The 16,638-nt window shown below is 44.8% G+C and overlaps 1 protein-coding gene across 2 annotated transcripts in view; it reads right to left on the bottom strand.

Annotated features, from left to right (window-relative positions):
• Positions 1-1,706: 1,706 nt before the first annotated feature.
• The window catches only part of IFI44L (interferon induced protein 44 like), a 31,274-nt gene continuing 16,342 nt past the window's right edge, over positions 1,707-16,638 (bottom strand). The window contains exons 1-8 of one of the 2 annotated variants that reach the window (XM_083743481.1): positions 9,268-9,404; positions 7,590-8,089; positions 7,447-7,498; positions 5,749-5,944; positions 4,506-4,658; positions 3,525-3,696; positions 3,215-3,315; positions 1,707-2,352 (exon numbers count right to left, since the gene is read on the bottom strand). In XM_083743481.1, the coding sequence (XP_083599607.1) occupies positions 2,140-2,352; positions 3,215-3,315; positions 3,525-3,696; positions 4,506-4,658; positions 5,749-5,944; positions 7,447-7,498; positions 7,590-8,082 (1,380 nt within the window). In that variant the 5' untranslated portion in view covers positions 8,083-8,089; positions 9,268-9,404 and the 3' untranslated portion in view covers positions 1,707-2,139. Of the gene's footprint in view, positions 2,353-3,214; positions 3,316-3,524; positions 3,697-4,505; positions 4,659-5,748; positions 5,945-7,446; positions 7,499-7,589; positions 8,090-9,267; positions 9,405-16,638 lie in introns of those variants that run through there. The other variant, XM_083743480.1, reaches the window with a different exon arrangement.

Below are 16,638 nucleotides of genomic sequence, written 5' to 3'. Positions count from 1 at the left end.
GTGAAAACTAAGAAATTGACTAGGATGTCTCAGAATCTCTGACTTACAGAGCAAGCAAGCATTTTTCCATTCTTTTTCCAAACACCCTTCCATAAAATAGAAGACTGGGGCCACGGCAGAAGTTAGGCACTACAAATCAAAAGTATTTCTCCGCAGTTTTAAAAAATGCTAAATTATGACCCCTTTCTGCCATCTAGTGGTTCTGTTAGGTTATTATAGAGTGGCTCACTGTTCTGTTTTGCTGGTTGATTTCCAGGTTTGAAAGCATTTGAGGGAATGTAACACATATTCCCACCCATCTCTTTTCAATTCAGAAGCATGGCATTATAAATGCTGAAGATTTGCAAGCACCAATTTCCCATTATGTCTGTAAGTAAGCAGGCACTCTCTAGGCCCATCTTGTTTTGGTTATAGAATAACTAGAAATATATATCACCACCATTCCTAGCAGGGTTAAGGGCACAATTTTATTGAAACCTATCCGAAGCATTTGTGATTCCCACATTAAAAGCAAGCAGGTTTAGAATTTTCTATACATTTCAAAAAGCGTTTTTTGTTCAAGGATCTCATTTCCCAAAGAGGTAAGAAGTTCCAGGCAGGATTTCTGGTAAACTCCCTTGTGAAGAAATAGTACTAGGGGCTATTATGACTATCTCTTTCAAGGACAAATCAGAACCTGAGGAGCTGTTGGTGGGGGGTAGCATTTGTTGTTCAGAATCATGTTTCTATCCATTACTGCAATCATTACTCATTTTATCCACAGCAAATGTAGGGTTTATGGAGCAGAACCTGTAAGAAAAATTACATTGTCTGAACCCCCCTTTTTACTGTGCACAAGTCTATCTATAGCTGTTAAGACTTGTGGCTATATAAAGCACCCACGTTTAGAGACAGTGTAACTGCTCCTGAACAACAATTCCTGGGGAGTAGCAGTGGGGAGAAGCTTTTGCTTTCATGTCCTGTTTGTACATTAAAACAGGACTAAAGCCCTAACAAGTGGACACTCATGGTAGAGAGACATTTGTGGACAAAGAAGATCCCTGGATGGTTAAGTCTATGGGGTTGTGGCACTCATCTTGTTTTCAGGCCAAGGGAGCCGGCGTTTGTCCAGAGACAGCTTTCTGAGTCATGTGGCCAGCATGACTAAACCACTTCTAATGGAATGGGAACTCCATGACAGAAACCAGACTGCACAGAAACCCCCTTTACCTTTCTTTCACAGCAGTACCTATTTATCTACTTGCACTGGTGTGCTTTCGCAATGCTAGGTTAGCAGGAGCTGGGGCAGAGCAATGGGAGCTCACTTTGTTGCGCAGATTCGAACTGCCAATATTCCTATGAGCAAGCCCAAGAGGTTCAGTGGTTTAGACCACAGCGCCACCCAGATACCAAGTTACAAAGTCACAGGTGGAATTGTATTCTCGCTAGGATTAAAGAATAAAAACACTTCCTGCAGTAAGGCACAAGGCACAGGCTAAACTCTCAGGAGCTGAAGACTACACATAGCAAAGGGCTGTAGGAAATCCCCTCTTTTCCACAAGGCCGTCTCATTATTTCAGCATCAAGCCACTAAATTCAATATGATTCAGAAGAGCACCTTATCTTTCTTAAATTGTCTGTATTGTTCTCCACTAGAGGGCAAACTTGATCAGCATTTAAAAACAAGACCCTGATGCAAGACAAATACTAATAACAGACTTCGCCTCTAATTGTAATGAACATTTTATAACAGAAAAAAAATCACACACAAAAAATAACATTTGCAGAAATATTTTTTGTTCAGATTTCAAGTCTACGTTTTCCTCCTAAGTAAGTTAGGATCAAATTATCTTACATTTGACTAACACCAGGTTATTTCGGCAGGGTAAATCATTGTTCAGGAAATACCCCCCCTCACCCCCGTTACAGAGGAAATGCATGCCTTCTGATGCATTGACAACAATTCCTACAGTGGCCCCCTCAGCCAATCTGAGAACTTGAGATGGCTGATATGGGGAAAGATATCTAAGTCCCAAGTCACGCAGGTCTTCATAACTTTACATGTTTACTATGGTGGCATCTCTGGAACATGTACCTCAAACATGTTCCTTTAAGTAGCAGATGTAAATGCACATGAAGGCAGCAATTCAGTCCTATATATTAAGGCTCAGCGTAACAATCCTTTGCGGAACGATCAACCGAAGGTTCGTCATCAAAGTCGTCAAAGTAGTCTTCAGCTAAACGAAGCATCTGCCTCACTGCCATGAGTATCAGGATATCAACATCATTCCTCAGTTCCAGCTCTGAGGAATAATTTTTAACAGGAACTATATGAGACAGAGGGATGCCAAGTTTTGCTTCTATTAGCCGCATCTGTAAAGGAATTAAAATGTGATTTGTTACCAAGGGAACACTATTTTTATGCCCTTTGGTTCCACCAGCTGACACAAGGCCACTGCTGGCCATATTAATTAATTGCATTTTTATGCCCCGTATTTGTACACTGACCCCAAACAAAAAAAAATTCACAGCCACTTACAAGAAATAAGGTCCAGTCCATTTCCAGGTCCAACTTAAAAGTGTTGGTTTAATGCCCTGTGACCTTTAATAACCTAGACCAGGGTGAGCCTCACTGTGACCCTTAGGATTTTCCTCAGGCCACACGCTCTCCAAATTACAAACCTCAACAGCCCTGCTTTGCACATCTAGAGCGCAAAGATGTTATGACAGTTTTTCATAATACAATGCAATAAAAAGCAAACTAATCTAAACAGAAAGAGAAAGAAAAATGCAAAGGTAGCTCTTAAACCTTGTCTCACACAGAAAGGGATGGACCTTCCCAGCCTCTCAGCCTGGGACCTCTTCCCTTTCCTGCCTCTCACACAGGGAAGGAATCTACACACATATTTAAAAACGCTGTGAAAATGCTTTTCTTAAAAATGTTTTGAAAAATATACCGCACTGTCGCCAGCTAGTGTCACTTTGGTATATTGCATTTCACAAACCTTTTAAAATGTTTTATTTGCATCTGTGTAGCTGAGTCCAGGGACATTTGTCAGCCAGCCATTACCTTCAAGTGTATATTCTCATTAGCCCAGAGTAGAGGATATAAAAAAAACCCAAGAAGTATGAGCAGAAGCAAAACAAAACAAGGAAAGAAAAAGTAACAGAAAGATTAAAATATTAAAGAAAAGCCTGACTAGCTTTAAAGATAGCTTTTAATTTAACAGTTTACCTGCTTCTGAACAGCCATGCTTTTGTATACGTATGATGTATCTTCTTCAACAATAGGACAAATCTCATCCACTTTAGTTAGAATAACAAGCTGTGGGACACCTGTAAGAAGATTAGGTTATAAAAAAGGAGTACAATAAATATTTGTTTTTTTCCTTCTGAATTGGGAATAGCCACCACAATTATTATTGTGATTTTTTTTAGCAATGAGCAAAGAACTATTTGAAGCCATTTTTAAAAATATGAAATAAGATAGCAACTACATTGCGGTTGATCAAAACATAAATGTAAAATAAATTAAAAAGACTGACCAAAACTGTTCGCTTTTCGACGGATGTCTTTCAGTTTCTCTTCCAGCTTCTCAGGGAGGATCTCAACCTTGGACCCATCAATAATGAATGCAACACAATGAATCCGGTCTTTTGGAGAGGGGCATTTGATATAGTTTGGCATATTGGGGCTCATAACACAGGATGGATTAAACTGAAAAGGAAAAGGGTAATAGAAGAAAAAATATAGGAAAGCTGCAACGGAATCAAATTCCTAAAGGGTTGTGTGAGAGACATAGAGATGCATGAACTTACATACAAAAGATGACAGCCCCCACGTAGTGCTCATGGAGCAGCCATCTTTGATATGTAAAGTGACCATTTGTGCATACAGGTACACCGAAAATGACATGTAGTCAGTTGCTGCCCCATTTTGAAAAGCATTTTTAACCAGTGTGGTGAGGGTGTAGTACCTGAATTAGTACTCTGGTATTCTCAATCTAGTACTGAGAATACCATTACAACAAGCAGTTTCCCAAATTCTCCTCCAAGGGCTTTTCCACATTTCCTCTTCTTCCACTGATTCCCCAATCAATTGCATCCAATCAATTGCAGGTGGAAACTAAAAACCCAACCTTGTTCAGGCTGCTCAGCACAATAAGCTGATCTGTGAGCTATTTCCCAAATGGTTTCAATATTTTTTTTACTCTGAAGAAGATGAGTTTTGATGGCATGGGCTGAAACTACCATGGCTCCATGATGAGCCAAATCACATGATCAGCTTTCCCCAAGGACCAGTCTTCTAGCAACTGTGTTTCCAAGCCATATCATGGATTTGTAGATGTAAATCAGTCCTTAGCCTGGCAAACCACATGGGAAAATAAAACTGCGCTTGCTGGGGTTATAATGGTTGACCACAGGAAGTGTGATGTTTGCATTATAGAAGTAAATTAGAAATGAAAAGCAGAGGTTCCTAAATGATAATCTCTCCATCTAAAATGAACAATAGAGGATGCATCTTACCGAGTACCGATCAGGAATATGGCCCTCCAATATGCTGCGCACGTCCTCAATGACCAGACCAGTGTTGGGTTGAGCTTCAAGTCCCATGGTATCACAGAAGATGACTGGGAGTGGGGTTCTACCACTTCCGCTTTTAAGATGATAAGTCCTATACTATTTTTTTAAAAAAATGCAAATAACACCATATTGAAATCTATTCCTATCTGCTTTCCTTTCTATTTTACATATGTAAATGACAAATTTCACCTACTAGTATATATACTAATCAACTGTAATTTTTGTAGCTCTGTATAAAACCACAGAAGTTCCATTACACAAGAAACAGGTTAGAAAGGCAAGTTAAGTATGGGTTTCTGGCCACGTCACAAGTCAATGGTTATTTGGTTCCACTTTAATTTGGACAATTGGCATTAATCAAGAGGCGCTTCTGTGCCGACATATGCTTATGGGCTACAATCAGTCAGCTGCCAAAAGGACTGGGCTTGGCTCTTTGAAGGTATCTGAATGTTTTCTTTGCAGCTTGAAAACCCTTACAACAGCCGGGAAAGGAAGGGGGAGGACAAGGTGTTTTGTGCTTTCTATGGTTTTCAAATGGACTCCTGGCAAGGGCTAATGGGAGTTGTAGTCTAGGAACCCTAGTTGAAGTATATATTGAATCTCATGTATCATTTTGTTGCCATTAGTTATTGGCCAACATGTTTGGAAATACAGTGGTACCTCGGGTTATGAACTTAATACGTTCCTGAGGCTCATTCTTAACCCAAAACCATTCTTAACCTGAGGTGTGCTTTCACTAATGGGGCTTCCTGCTGCCGCCGCACAATTTCCATTCTCATCATGAGGTAAAGTTTGTAACCCAAGGTACTACTTCCGGGTTAGCAGAAAGTGTTTGTAACCCAAGGTACCACGTTATCCTTTTTGGAGCTCTAGACTGCCAGCTTAGGATATCACCTCTGAATAATGTATCATGTACAAATTTTACCATCTCAGCAGTTACCTCTAATGACAAATGGTTTGTTTCAAAACGCAGCCACAATTGAAAGAATGAAGTTATTTCCACTCAATAACCCTTATCTACAGGTCTGCAGATTTAAAAGGCTTGTGAGGCATGAATTCTCGTTTCAAAATGGACATTCGTTATAGCTAGGATAAACAATGTATTTTGAAACAATACATGCATTTGAAACATTGATTGAAAAATACTGAATGCATTTTAACTTTTGCTTTAGCAGTGCAGAGCTACCTGCTTTGTCAGACTTGTGGAATCTGATCCTGCTGCAGCTTGACTTGACACGTAGCCTCGGAAAGTTGAATTCACAGAGTTGAAGAAACTGGACTTCCCTGCTCCAACTGGCCCAACGAGCAGAACCCGACACTGGGGCACAGCACTCAAGCAAGGCTTGAAAGTTCTTATTTCTTTCATCAGCGCTTCCCTTTTCCTGCCAAGGTAGCAAAATACATCTGTCTATTAACCATATTAGCTTAATCATATCTACATATATCCTGGATTGTAACAGTGTTAAAGTTGATAAGCAAAGCAACACTCTATTATGTTGAAGAGGGTTTTAATTGTGAATCAAATGAAGATAATGTGTACAAACCTTCTGAAATTTAGCACAGAGTACCTGCATGTTTAGTGACCTAAACTGGCCACATTTCAGACACAGCTGTTGAGAAATTGCTTAAATACTACCTCCAAAAAAAATTCTCTTTGGAGACTAATTTCTGCTGTTTACCACCACGACCTCCCAGGCCGTTAGGTCCAAGTTACACCCACCATCCCATCATCTGACGTTATCTGAGGCCAAGGTCACGACAGGTAAAGCTGTAGCCTCAAATAGCACGGTGCATGCTTCCGTTTATTCCCCAGTGCTCCCTGATAGCCCACAGATGAATTTAGGTTAGCACGGTAGACTCCAATGCACCGCCAATGCATTTCATATTGGGTTGTGGTTTTGCAATATCAATAAATTCTATTTTGATGTTAAAATGGAGTCATTTTGAAATCAATCATTAATTTTATTTCTAGCACAGACTTTTGAAAGGGGCCTGCCGGACCCCAGCAGCATAGTGATACCGTTAAAATAAACGATGTGCAAGGGTTAATGATGCTGTTCTAGATCCGCAATGAATGGAACGGGATTTCCTTCTACACTGACTATAAGGCTGCCGTATAACTCTTCTTTTGGACTGAAGGGGGGCGTGTTCCAAAAACACAACTGGAGGTCATCCTGAGATGCTAAGGCAAAGGTAAAGGACCCCTGGACGGTTAAGTCCAGCTGAATTCGACTATGGGGAGCAGCACTCATCTCTGCTTTCAGGCCAAGGGAGCCAGCATCTGTCCACAGAGGTTTTTTCTAGGTCACATGGCCAGTTTCTGATGCACAGGATACCATGATGAGTGTCAGAGTGAACAGAAACGCCATTTATCTTCCAACTGCAACGGTATCTATTTATCTGCTCATGCTGTTATGCTTTCAAACTGCTAGGAGCTGGGACAAAGCAACAGAAGATCACCCCATTGCACAGATTCGAACTGCTGACCTTACGATCAGCAAGCTCAAGAGGCTCAGTGGTTTAGATGGTGTGCCTGAGAGGATGGCTAGCCAAGGGAGGAAAAGATAAGAAAATAACACCTGTTAGAAGCAGGGGTTGGGAAACTCAGGCACAGAGGCCAAATGTGGTCCTCCAGGCCTCCATCTTACCCCTCACAACTCTCCACAAGCCACACCCCTCACTTGGCCCTCACTGGTTAAGTGCTTTAGCCCAGCTGTAATGTGCTCTTGAACTGGGGTAACTTTGAAACCACTTGGAAATTATATGGATTAAATTGTATATAAATTCCTTAAATAAATAAATGAAACAATGCCCCTGGCTTGCCCAAATGTTGTCTGGGGTAGGGGGAAATGGAGTGGGAGTGTTTCTTGATTCAGTAACCTACTCAGCCGTCCATGTCATCTCCCGCCATGGATTTTCCAAAATGCTACTCAGCCCTAAGGAGAAAATAAAATTTGATATCAGCAAGAGGGCAAATCAACAGGTTTCAAAAAATGAAATAACTTTTAAATGATTGTTTCAGCTCACCTTCAACTCGATATACTTCACATTCCAAAAGGACTTGGTCATTTCCATGTAGGTCTTCTGCATTGAGTGTGTAACTGTGAGTGTCAGCATCTGTGGTAACACTATTCTTGCTTTGTGAGAGGAATGCAAGTGTGTTAGTTCCAAAGGTAGGACCATATCCACCATTGTCAAGGACAGCCTCAACAGCATTCTTGACTGGGAATTTTAGTATGCTGGGCTCCTGCTCTTTCCCTTTCAATCTAAACAGGAAAGCATTGTTATCAAACAGGTATCTCCCAGTTGAAGCATAACTCTGTTCAGTAAAGCCTCCAAAGATATAGCCACTTGCATTGTATCCCACAACTACAGTTGGGCCCTGATTGTCGCATTTGTTATGAAATGCCTTGACATTGTAGGTATGCAAACTTGCTTTATAGAGAAGGCTTAGATGTTGGCATCCCAAAATATGCAGCAGCGCCTTTCTCTCAGTTTTGGTCAATCGAGATTGGGCCATCTTTAATCTGAAAGAAATGAGATATAGTAGGAATATAAATATTTCTGGAATTAGGAACAGCCAAACCTAGGTAGCAGAAGGTCCCAAGTTCAATTTATAGCATCTCAAGACAGGTTTAGGCGATATCCCTGTCTGAAATTCAGAAACCCACTTCCAGCCAATGTAGGCCAGGACTGTGACGATGTGCTACAAGGTAGGCGAGAAACGAAGTGGCTGGTGCCAATTTGCCAGTTGGATAAAAATTCCTACCAGGCCCCTTGGGCAACCAAGGTGACCAACCACAGGTCCATAGCAAGTTCAAGCACGAAGCGATGAATTAAAGGGAAGGGTGGGTGTGTGATCCGTTGAAACATGGCAGCGCAATGAGGGGCAGGAGCTGCCGCGGCTGCATTTGAGCGGCTAAACTCCGCCCCCAAGACTCCCCTTGATTGGTAGGCTGCCTGGGAGTGCAGCGCGGCAGCAGTGATGGCAAGCAGGGGCCGTAATGCCCAATGCAAAGCGCAGGAACGGCTCCTGATCACAACTCCTCCCCTCTGGGAGAAGGAGAGGCTCTTTCAAACACATATGTCACATTTCTCTTTCAAACCTCCACAGGGTAAATGTTAAGAAGACTTCAATCCTACAGCCCCACCCAAAACATGCTAGAAGCTGGAGAACAAGCTTTGACAATAAGAGCCTCATTTGATTCAACCTGCACAGATTTGTGCTGCTGGTCTGTGAACTGCAGCTGCAATACTTACTTAGGGGGCTAGGCCCCATTGAACATGCCTGAGTAAGCATGGGGAGGAGGCTTGTTCTGTGCTGCCTTCAGCTTGCTGTGTTAAATAAGCATTTGGTTTTTGTGGTGATCTGCAAATATAAAGCAGCTTTCCCCCATCTAACGGTCGAAAAACAAAAAGAACCACTAGATGGCAAAGAATAATATTTTTCTTTTCACATGGGACAATGCCAGCCGAGGCTTTCTGACTCCACCCAAGAGATTAAGTTGTAGATAAAGTTAGCAAATTTTGGTGCCCTCCCGAAAGCTTCCCTTTCACTGAAGGATCATATTCAGAAAATCTCTCGCAAACATACATGCAAAGCAATGAGCTGCTGAATCACAAAAAGCAGTATGGAGCAGTCAAGTCCCCATTCTATTTTAATAGCTGCATGTGGCAGGAAAATATCATCATGACATGATCTTACCAGCTTTGGCGTATTTTTTTTTTCCTGTGTCCAGAGCTCTGTTTTACTTCAGATTGGAAGCCCGGGAGCGTCTGCAAACAAGCCTCCTCCCTCCAAGAAGCAGCTCATGTCTGCAAGGGAGAAACGAAAGTGAAAGTGCAGGGGTGCTCAGGAAGCAGAACCACGTGTTCTCAGGTTTCCTGGAGTCCGTGACTATGTAGGGGGGAAATGCTCTTAGGGAGGAAGGTAGAACTAGAATAGAAATTTCTTGCAAGATACCTGACAGTAAGACAGAATCCTACATAAAGCTGAAATGACTGTGAGCATATAGGGAGGGGTGCAGGGGGTCTCAGCTTGTGCAAGAGCAAATGGCTCACATCCCTGAATCCAGGCTGCGGAGATCCTGCAAATGGGTGGAGATGAATGGCTGCTCTTGGCTGATAGAGGGCCTGGCTAATGGAGGGAAGAGTCTGCTTTCCTTTACCTTGTGCAAGAGAGCATGTCCTCCCTCAAGGAGGGCACGTGTTGTGGTGAGACCTGGAGACTGGCCCTCTGGTTGTGGGTAGGCACATTGGTCAGCCATAACACCCAACTGGTAGGTCCCTCATTGCTGGGTTTAATCTAGCCAATAGGGTACTGTCTAAATGGATCGAGGGACCTATAAATACCTATGCATGTGACCCAGAGCTTCCTCTTTCGGCTTGTGCATCAGAGCACCCGCCCACCTCTCCCTATATTTAGGGCATTTTGCGATTGACCTTGCTATGCCATCACGTGTCGTCTGTTGTTGGGACACAGGTATGGCAGGAATTTCCCCCACTTGACTGATTGGCTGTTGCCACTTGGGTTTCGCCTGCCACGTAGGCGAACTTATAAGGTTGTGGTTAGGCACTGGTTCAGGTGATAGGGATGGGGGAACAGTCTTGCCATCCCTGTGTAAAGGATATTCTGTTAAAGTAATCCAGGGACTCAACTTGGTTTGGTCAACCCCTGAGAGGGAGTTGTGCCCGTGCCTGAGTCCAGGAGGGCATCTGGGGAGTGGACATAGTCCGTTCCCGGGCTTTCCGCCTACCTCAGGTTTTCACCCTTAATAGAGCTCCTGCTCAGCACTACCTGCAAGGGTGCAGGGAGTTATTCGAACCAGAGCCTGTGCAACCACTCACTTTCTGTAATCAATAAAGTTGTGGCCTAAATTCTGCCAAAAACCCAAACTAAAATTTGAGTCAAATATGTTTTTATTTAGGGGGGAGGTCTGAACACGCAACAAATGGATGTATACCATATATCCTCAAACCTTACTTACTGCTGAACATGGCCTAGAGGTTGCAATGCTTGAAGTACCAGTACCGGAAAATGAGGCTCGTGTGTGTGAATGCGAGTGGGAAGAGTGACATTTGTCTCTGAACCCTAATAATGTCTCTTGCTTGCCTGGATTTAGGATGGGGGTGGAATGTAGAAACTAGTCTTCTGTGCAATAGTAACAAGCTCCCTGCAGGCGTTTGATTTCTGGCCTGACTGCAACCAGTCTGGCACCTCTCAGGTGGGCTCCATTGCCATTTTAAGAGAACAAGGGAGTTGTTCATGGTGAGTTCCAGCACCTCTTTTTCTATAAAAATAGCACTGCTCATTAATGTAATCAAAAAACAAAAAAGCAAAAGGTAGAGGACCCCTGGATGGTTAAGTCTATGGGGGTGCAACTATGGAGGTGTGGCGCTCATCTTGCTTTCAGAGACAGAGCACACGGAAACCTCGTTTACCTTCCTTTTGCAGCGGTACCTATTTATCTACTTGCACTGGTGTGCTTTCGCAATGCTAGGTTGGCAGGAGGTGGGGCAGAGGAATGGGAGCTCACTTCGTTGCGCAGATTCGAACTGCCAATATTCCGATCGGCAAGCCCAAGAGGTTCAGTGGTTTAGACCACAGCACCACCCACATCCCGAGTCACAAAGTCACAGCTGGAATTGTATTCTTGCTAGGATTAAAGAATAAAAACACTTCCTGCAGTAAGGCACAGGGCACAGGCTAAACTCTCAGGAGCTGAAGACTATACATAGCAAAGGGCTGTAGGAAATCCCTTCTCTTCCACAAGGCCATCTCATTATTTCAGCATCAAGCCACTAAATTCAATATGATTCAGAAGAGTGCCTTATCTTTCTTAAATTGTCTGTATTGTTCTCCACTAGAGGGCAAACCTGGTCAACATTTAAAAACAAAACCCTGAATTCAGACAAATACTAATAACAGACTTCACATCTAATTGAAATGAACATTTTATAACAGAAGAAATCACACATATAAAAATAATGTTTTCAGAAATATTTTTGATCAGATTTCAGGTCTGTTTTCCTCCTAAAGTATGATCAAATTACAGTGGTACCTTGGTTCTCAAACCACTTGGCTCCCAAACAAATTGGCTCCCGGAAGCCGCAGACCTGGAAGTGTTCTGGTTTGCAAATGTTTTTCAGAAGCTGAATGTCTGACAGTTTCTGCTTGAGTGCAGGAAGCTCCTGCAGCCAATCTGAAGCCATGCCTTGGTTTTTCTGCAGTTTTGGGAGTCGAACAAACTCCCAGAACGCATCAAGTTTGAGAACCAAGGTACCACTGTATGTTACATTTGACTAACACCAGGTATTTCAGAACACCAGGTATTTCAGCAGGGTAAATTACTGTTCAGGAAATACCGCATCACCCATTATAGAGGAAATGCATTCCTTCTGATGCATTGGCAACAACTCCTACTGTGGCCCCCTGGGGCAATCTGAGAACTTGAGCTGGCTGATATGGGGAAATATATCTAGGTCCCAAGTTGCACAGGTCTTTATAATTTCACAAGTTTGCTCTGTGTGACTTGGTTTTGCTACTGTGAACATGCCAACAGATGCTAATGGTAAACATCCAAAAAGATGAAATACCATTTCCTCGTTGATCAGCTTAAAAAGATAGAGGAGCTCCCAACAAGCAACCATGATAGAAAACACTACAAACGCTATTAGGGGGGGGAAAGCATTAAATAATTGCTTTGACCATGGGTTATGCCAGCCAGATTCCTGTGCCCAGCCAAGACTACGGTGGCATCTCTGGAACATGTACCCCAAACGAGTTCCTTTAAGTAGAAGATGTGAATGCACTGTTGATATTTTCACCCCCTCCCATTGCAAGAATCTCCTGATCTGATGTTTTGAGAAAGGAGGGGGAGGAAACTGCTCTTCTACTCTTCCACTCCTGACTGCCTGGGTGTGGAGAGAGTCTTATCTATGTAGTGACTAGATGGCTGAGTGGGAGATGTAACACTCACACAAGCCAGTTTGTTAGTTTGTAGTAGCTATTAGAAATAAAAGAAGTTATGCTTCACAGCTAGCTTCCACGTTATTTATACTTTGCTGAGTCTGGGGCTCACAATGCACAGTTGTGAGTCCAGTGCACTGAGACCTGCTTTCCAGGATTGGAAGGTCTGTGAAAGTGCTCCAGTCGCCTAGCTCAGTCGGGGCAGAACCAGTTATTGAGCCCAGTCGCTGACATCGGTTGAAAGGCGTACTGACATGCATGTTGTGTATTGAGTCAAAGGATTTTATATCTGTATTATTATTGTCTGTATTTGCATTAGGGTAAAGTAACTACCTTTTGGTTCCAGAGGGTACAGCTACTATTGGTTCATTTAAGCTGCTGTATTTGGATCCTCTGTCTTATTGGTTGCCTCCAAAAGGCAGGACTGTGATTGCCTGATATTGTTCCCTCCAAAATGTATCCTTTCCAGCTTGTTCCCTGTCCCTATAAATGTAGCTCTCCCCTCCTCAAGTCTCAGTCTTGTTGCTTTAATAAAGAAGTGTTACTAGAGAACTGTCTCCAGCATATTATGTCAAGAGAGCTGAAATCACAAACCCCACGTCACAACAACTGGCGACGAGGATGGGATCCGGAATGCTGAGGAGCGGTTAAACGCAGCCCTGCCTCAGAGTCTGGATTGTAGCTAAGAACAAGACTCACTGGCCAGCTGAGAAGACGACCCTGCCCACAGGACAATGGAGAGTCCAAGGATATTGGAGCCCTTCCAGCCATCAGAGCCCCACACGTGGGAAGACTACGTCGAACGCTTCAAGGTCTTTGCAGTGGCTCAAGGGATCACCGATGCCAGCAAAAGAAGGGCCACATTCCTGAGCTACTGTGGGCCTGAGACCTTCAAGCTGGCCAAGGCATTGCTTGCCCCAGCGAAGCTAAGTGAGACATCTCTCAAAGATATTCTTGCCTGCCTAACAAGCCATTTAGCGCCTCCTGAGACCAAGATGGCCCGGCGGATGGAGTTTCATAAGAGGCAGCAGCATGCTGGGGAGTCTGTATCTGCATTTCTAGCTGAACTGCGGAAACTCGCTCAGCACTGCGACTTCCAAGATCTGGAAGAGACTCTCCTGGATCGGTTTGTCGGTGGTCTGAGCAGCAAGAAAGCCAGAAGACGCATCGTGGCTAAAGAAGAGGTTACCCTTGCTTCAGCCTTGAAGGAGGCCACCGCCACAGAGAATTATGAAAGAGAGGAGCTTGATGCCAGTCACAGGGTCCCTAAGCCACAGATAGAAGTTGCGCATGCCATGGACGAGCTAGAGGCTACTCCGAGCCAGAGCCCATTCCGTGGGGTCGAGTCAGTGTGTCAGGCCTGCACAGTGCACAAAGATCACCGAGGCAGGTGCCCTGGTTGTGGCAGAAACCATGAGCGGAAGAGTTGTCGTTTCCGGGATGCTATGTGCCGGACGTGTGGAAAGACAGGTCACATCGCCAGGGTCTGTAGATCGGCGGCGTTGGGAGCAACAGGAGCACCTAGACTGGAGCATCGCAGATCGGCCACAGCAAACCATGTTCTAAAGGACTGCCACTACGTAACAGAGATCAACGGGAGGGTCGTGCAGTTTCCAGCGCAAGGCAAGGCACACGTCAAGGTGAAGATTGAGGATCAGCTGTGCGACATGGAGGTGGACTCCGGATCTGGATTCACTATCGTGTCGGACCAGACCGCGAGGACATTCTTCCCCAGGGGTAAGTTGCCCCCTCTGGAGCCCTTCCCGGCAACTTTGCAGTCATACTCAGCGGGCCGCATCCATGTCATGGGAATGTGTGCCGTGAGAGTACAGTTCCGGGACAAACAGGCGGTACTCAAACTGGTGATTGCGAAGGGCAGTCGCCCCAGTCTCCTGGGCACTGACTGGTTTCCCATCCTGGGACTGAGTATATCAGGGCTTAATTCAATCCAAACCTGCCCTGAGATGAGCGAGGCATTATGCAAAGAATTTGCTGGTCTCTTTAATGGAAAACTGGGTTGTTATAAAGGGCCCCCAGTTGACTTCGAATTGGACCCTGGGGTGACCCCAATCCGACTCAAACCAAGGCGAGTGCCATTTGCACTGCAACCCAAGATCGAAGCAGAGCTGGATAAATTGGTCAAGCAGGGAGTTCTCTCACCCATGGACTCCGCTAAGTGGGAGACTCCAATCGTCACGCCCCTTAAAGCAAATGGGGAAGTCAGGATCTGTGCTGATTACAAATGTACTATCAATAAGGCACTCAGGGGAAACTCATACCCCATTCCAGTCGTATCACATCTGTTGGCTAAACTGGCTGGGGGCAAGGTGTTCGCCAAACTTGACCTGGCACAAGCTTACCAACAGCTGCCAGTAACCCCACAATCAGCGGAAGCACAGACTATTGTCACACATAAAGGGGCATTCAGAGTTAACAGATTACAATTTGGAGTTTGTGTGGTCCCAGGGATTTTTCAAGGGCTCATGGAACGCCTGTTAAGAGGTCTGCCGGGGGTCTTGCCATTTTTTGATGACGTTTTGATTGCTGGAAAAGACCCACAGGAACTGGTTGCGCGTGTCCGTGCAGTGTTGCTCAAGTTCAAGGAAGTGGGGTTGCAACTAAAAGAGGAAAAATGCAGTTTTGGGGTGCCAACTGTGGAATTCTGGGGGTTTAAAATTGATGCATCAGGCATCCACCCCACAGATGCTAAGGTTAAGGCCATCATCGAGGCACCAGGACCACAGAACAAGACGGAGTTGCAGTCATTCCTGGGACTTATTAACTTTTATCATTCGTTCTTACCCCAGAAAGCTTCGGTAGCTGAACCATTACATAGACTGTTGCAGAAAAAGAATGTGTGGCAATGGGGGCAGGAGCAGCAGAAGGCTTTTGACTCCTTGCGAGGAATGCTGAGTAGCAAGAGCGTCCTTGCTCATTATGATGAATCGAAGCCGCTGGTCCTGGCATGTGATGCCTCTCAATACGGCCTGGGGGCGGTGCTGAGTCATAGGGAACCGGATGGGTCGGAAAAGCCCATCTCTTTCTATTCCCGTACGTTGTCGCCCACGGAGTGTAACTATGCTCATATTGACAAAGAGGCGCTTGCAATTGTGGCAGGAATCAAAAAGTTCCATGATTATGTGTACGGTCGTCATTTCTCCATTGAAACGGACCACAAACCACTGTTGGGGTTGTTCAACCCGAACAAACAAACGCCACAAATTCTCTCCCCCAGAATGTTGCGTTGGTCTATATTCCTGAACGGGTTCCAGTACACCTTGACCCATGTGCCGGGGAAACGGTTGTGCCACGCTGATGCGCTGAGTCGATTGCCCCTTCCTGGCGGGAGCAATGAGGATCCTGCTCCAGCGGAGCACATAATGATGCTGGAAACACTTCCGGGGGCTCCTGTAACGGCTACTGATATTGCTGAGAAAACGAGGAAAGATGCTGTTCTCTCCCGTGTGCTCACTTGGGTGGGGAGGGGGTGGCCAGGTGGTCCGCATGAAGACAAATTCAGGCCTTATGCAACAAGGCAGCACGAGTTATCCATGCATAAGGGTTGTCTCCTGTGGGGAGATAGGGTGATCATCCCAGCACCACTGAGAAACAGGGTTCTTGAGACGCTTCACATGGGACACCCGGGAATGGTCAGGATGAAGTCGCTAGCCCGATGTTATGTGTGGTGGCCTGGAATGGACCAGAACATAGAACAATGGGTACGAACATGCAAGGCATGCCAAGAGGTGCGGCCAGAAGTGGCCAGAGCACCAGTTCACTGGTGGGAGCAGTCCAGAGCTCCCTGGAGCCGGCTGCACTTAGATTTTGCTGGGCCATTCCAGGGGAAGGTTTTTTTGGTTATCGTCGATGCATATTCCAAATGGTTAGAAGTGGCGATGGTCCCTAGCATGGCATCAGCTGCCATAATCAAGGTGTTGAGGCAGCTGTTTGCAACCCACGGGTTACCTGAGACCATTATATCAGATAATGGGGCAGCTTTTGTATCCCAAGAATTCAGGGCATTCTTGGCTGATAACTTCATAAGAAGGGTCACATCCGCGCCCTTTCACCCATCCTCCAATGGGCAGGCGGAGTGCATGGTAAGAA

The sequence above is a fragment of the Podarcis gaigeae genome, assembly GCF_964106915.1.
Source record: "Podarcis gaigeae genome assembly, chromosome: 6".
NCBI lineage: Eukaryota > Metazoa > Chordata > Lepidosauria > Squamata > Lacertidae > Podarcis > Podarcis gaigeae.
This window is presented reverse-complemented; position numbering and strand designations above follow the sequence as displayed.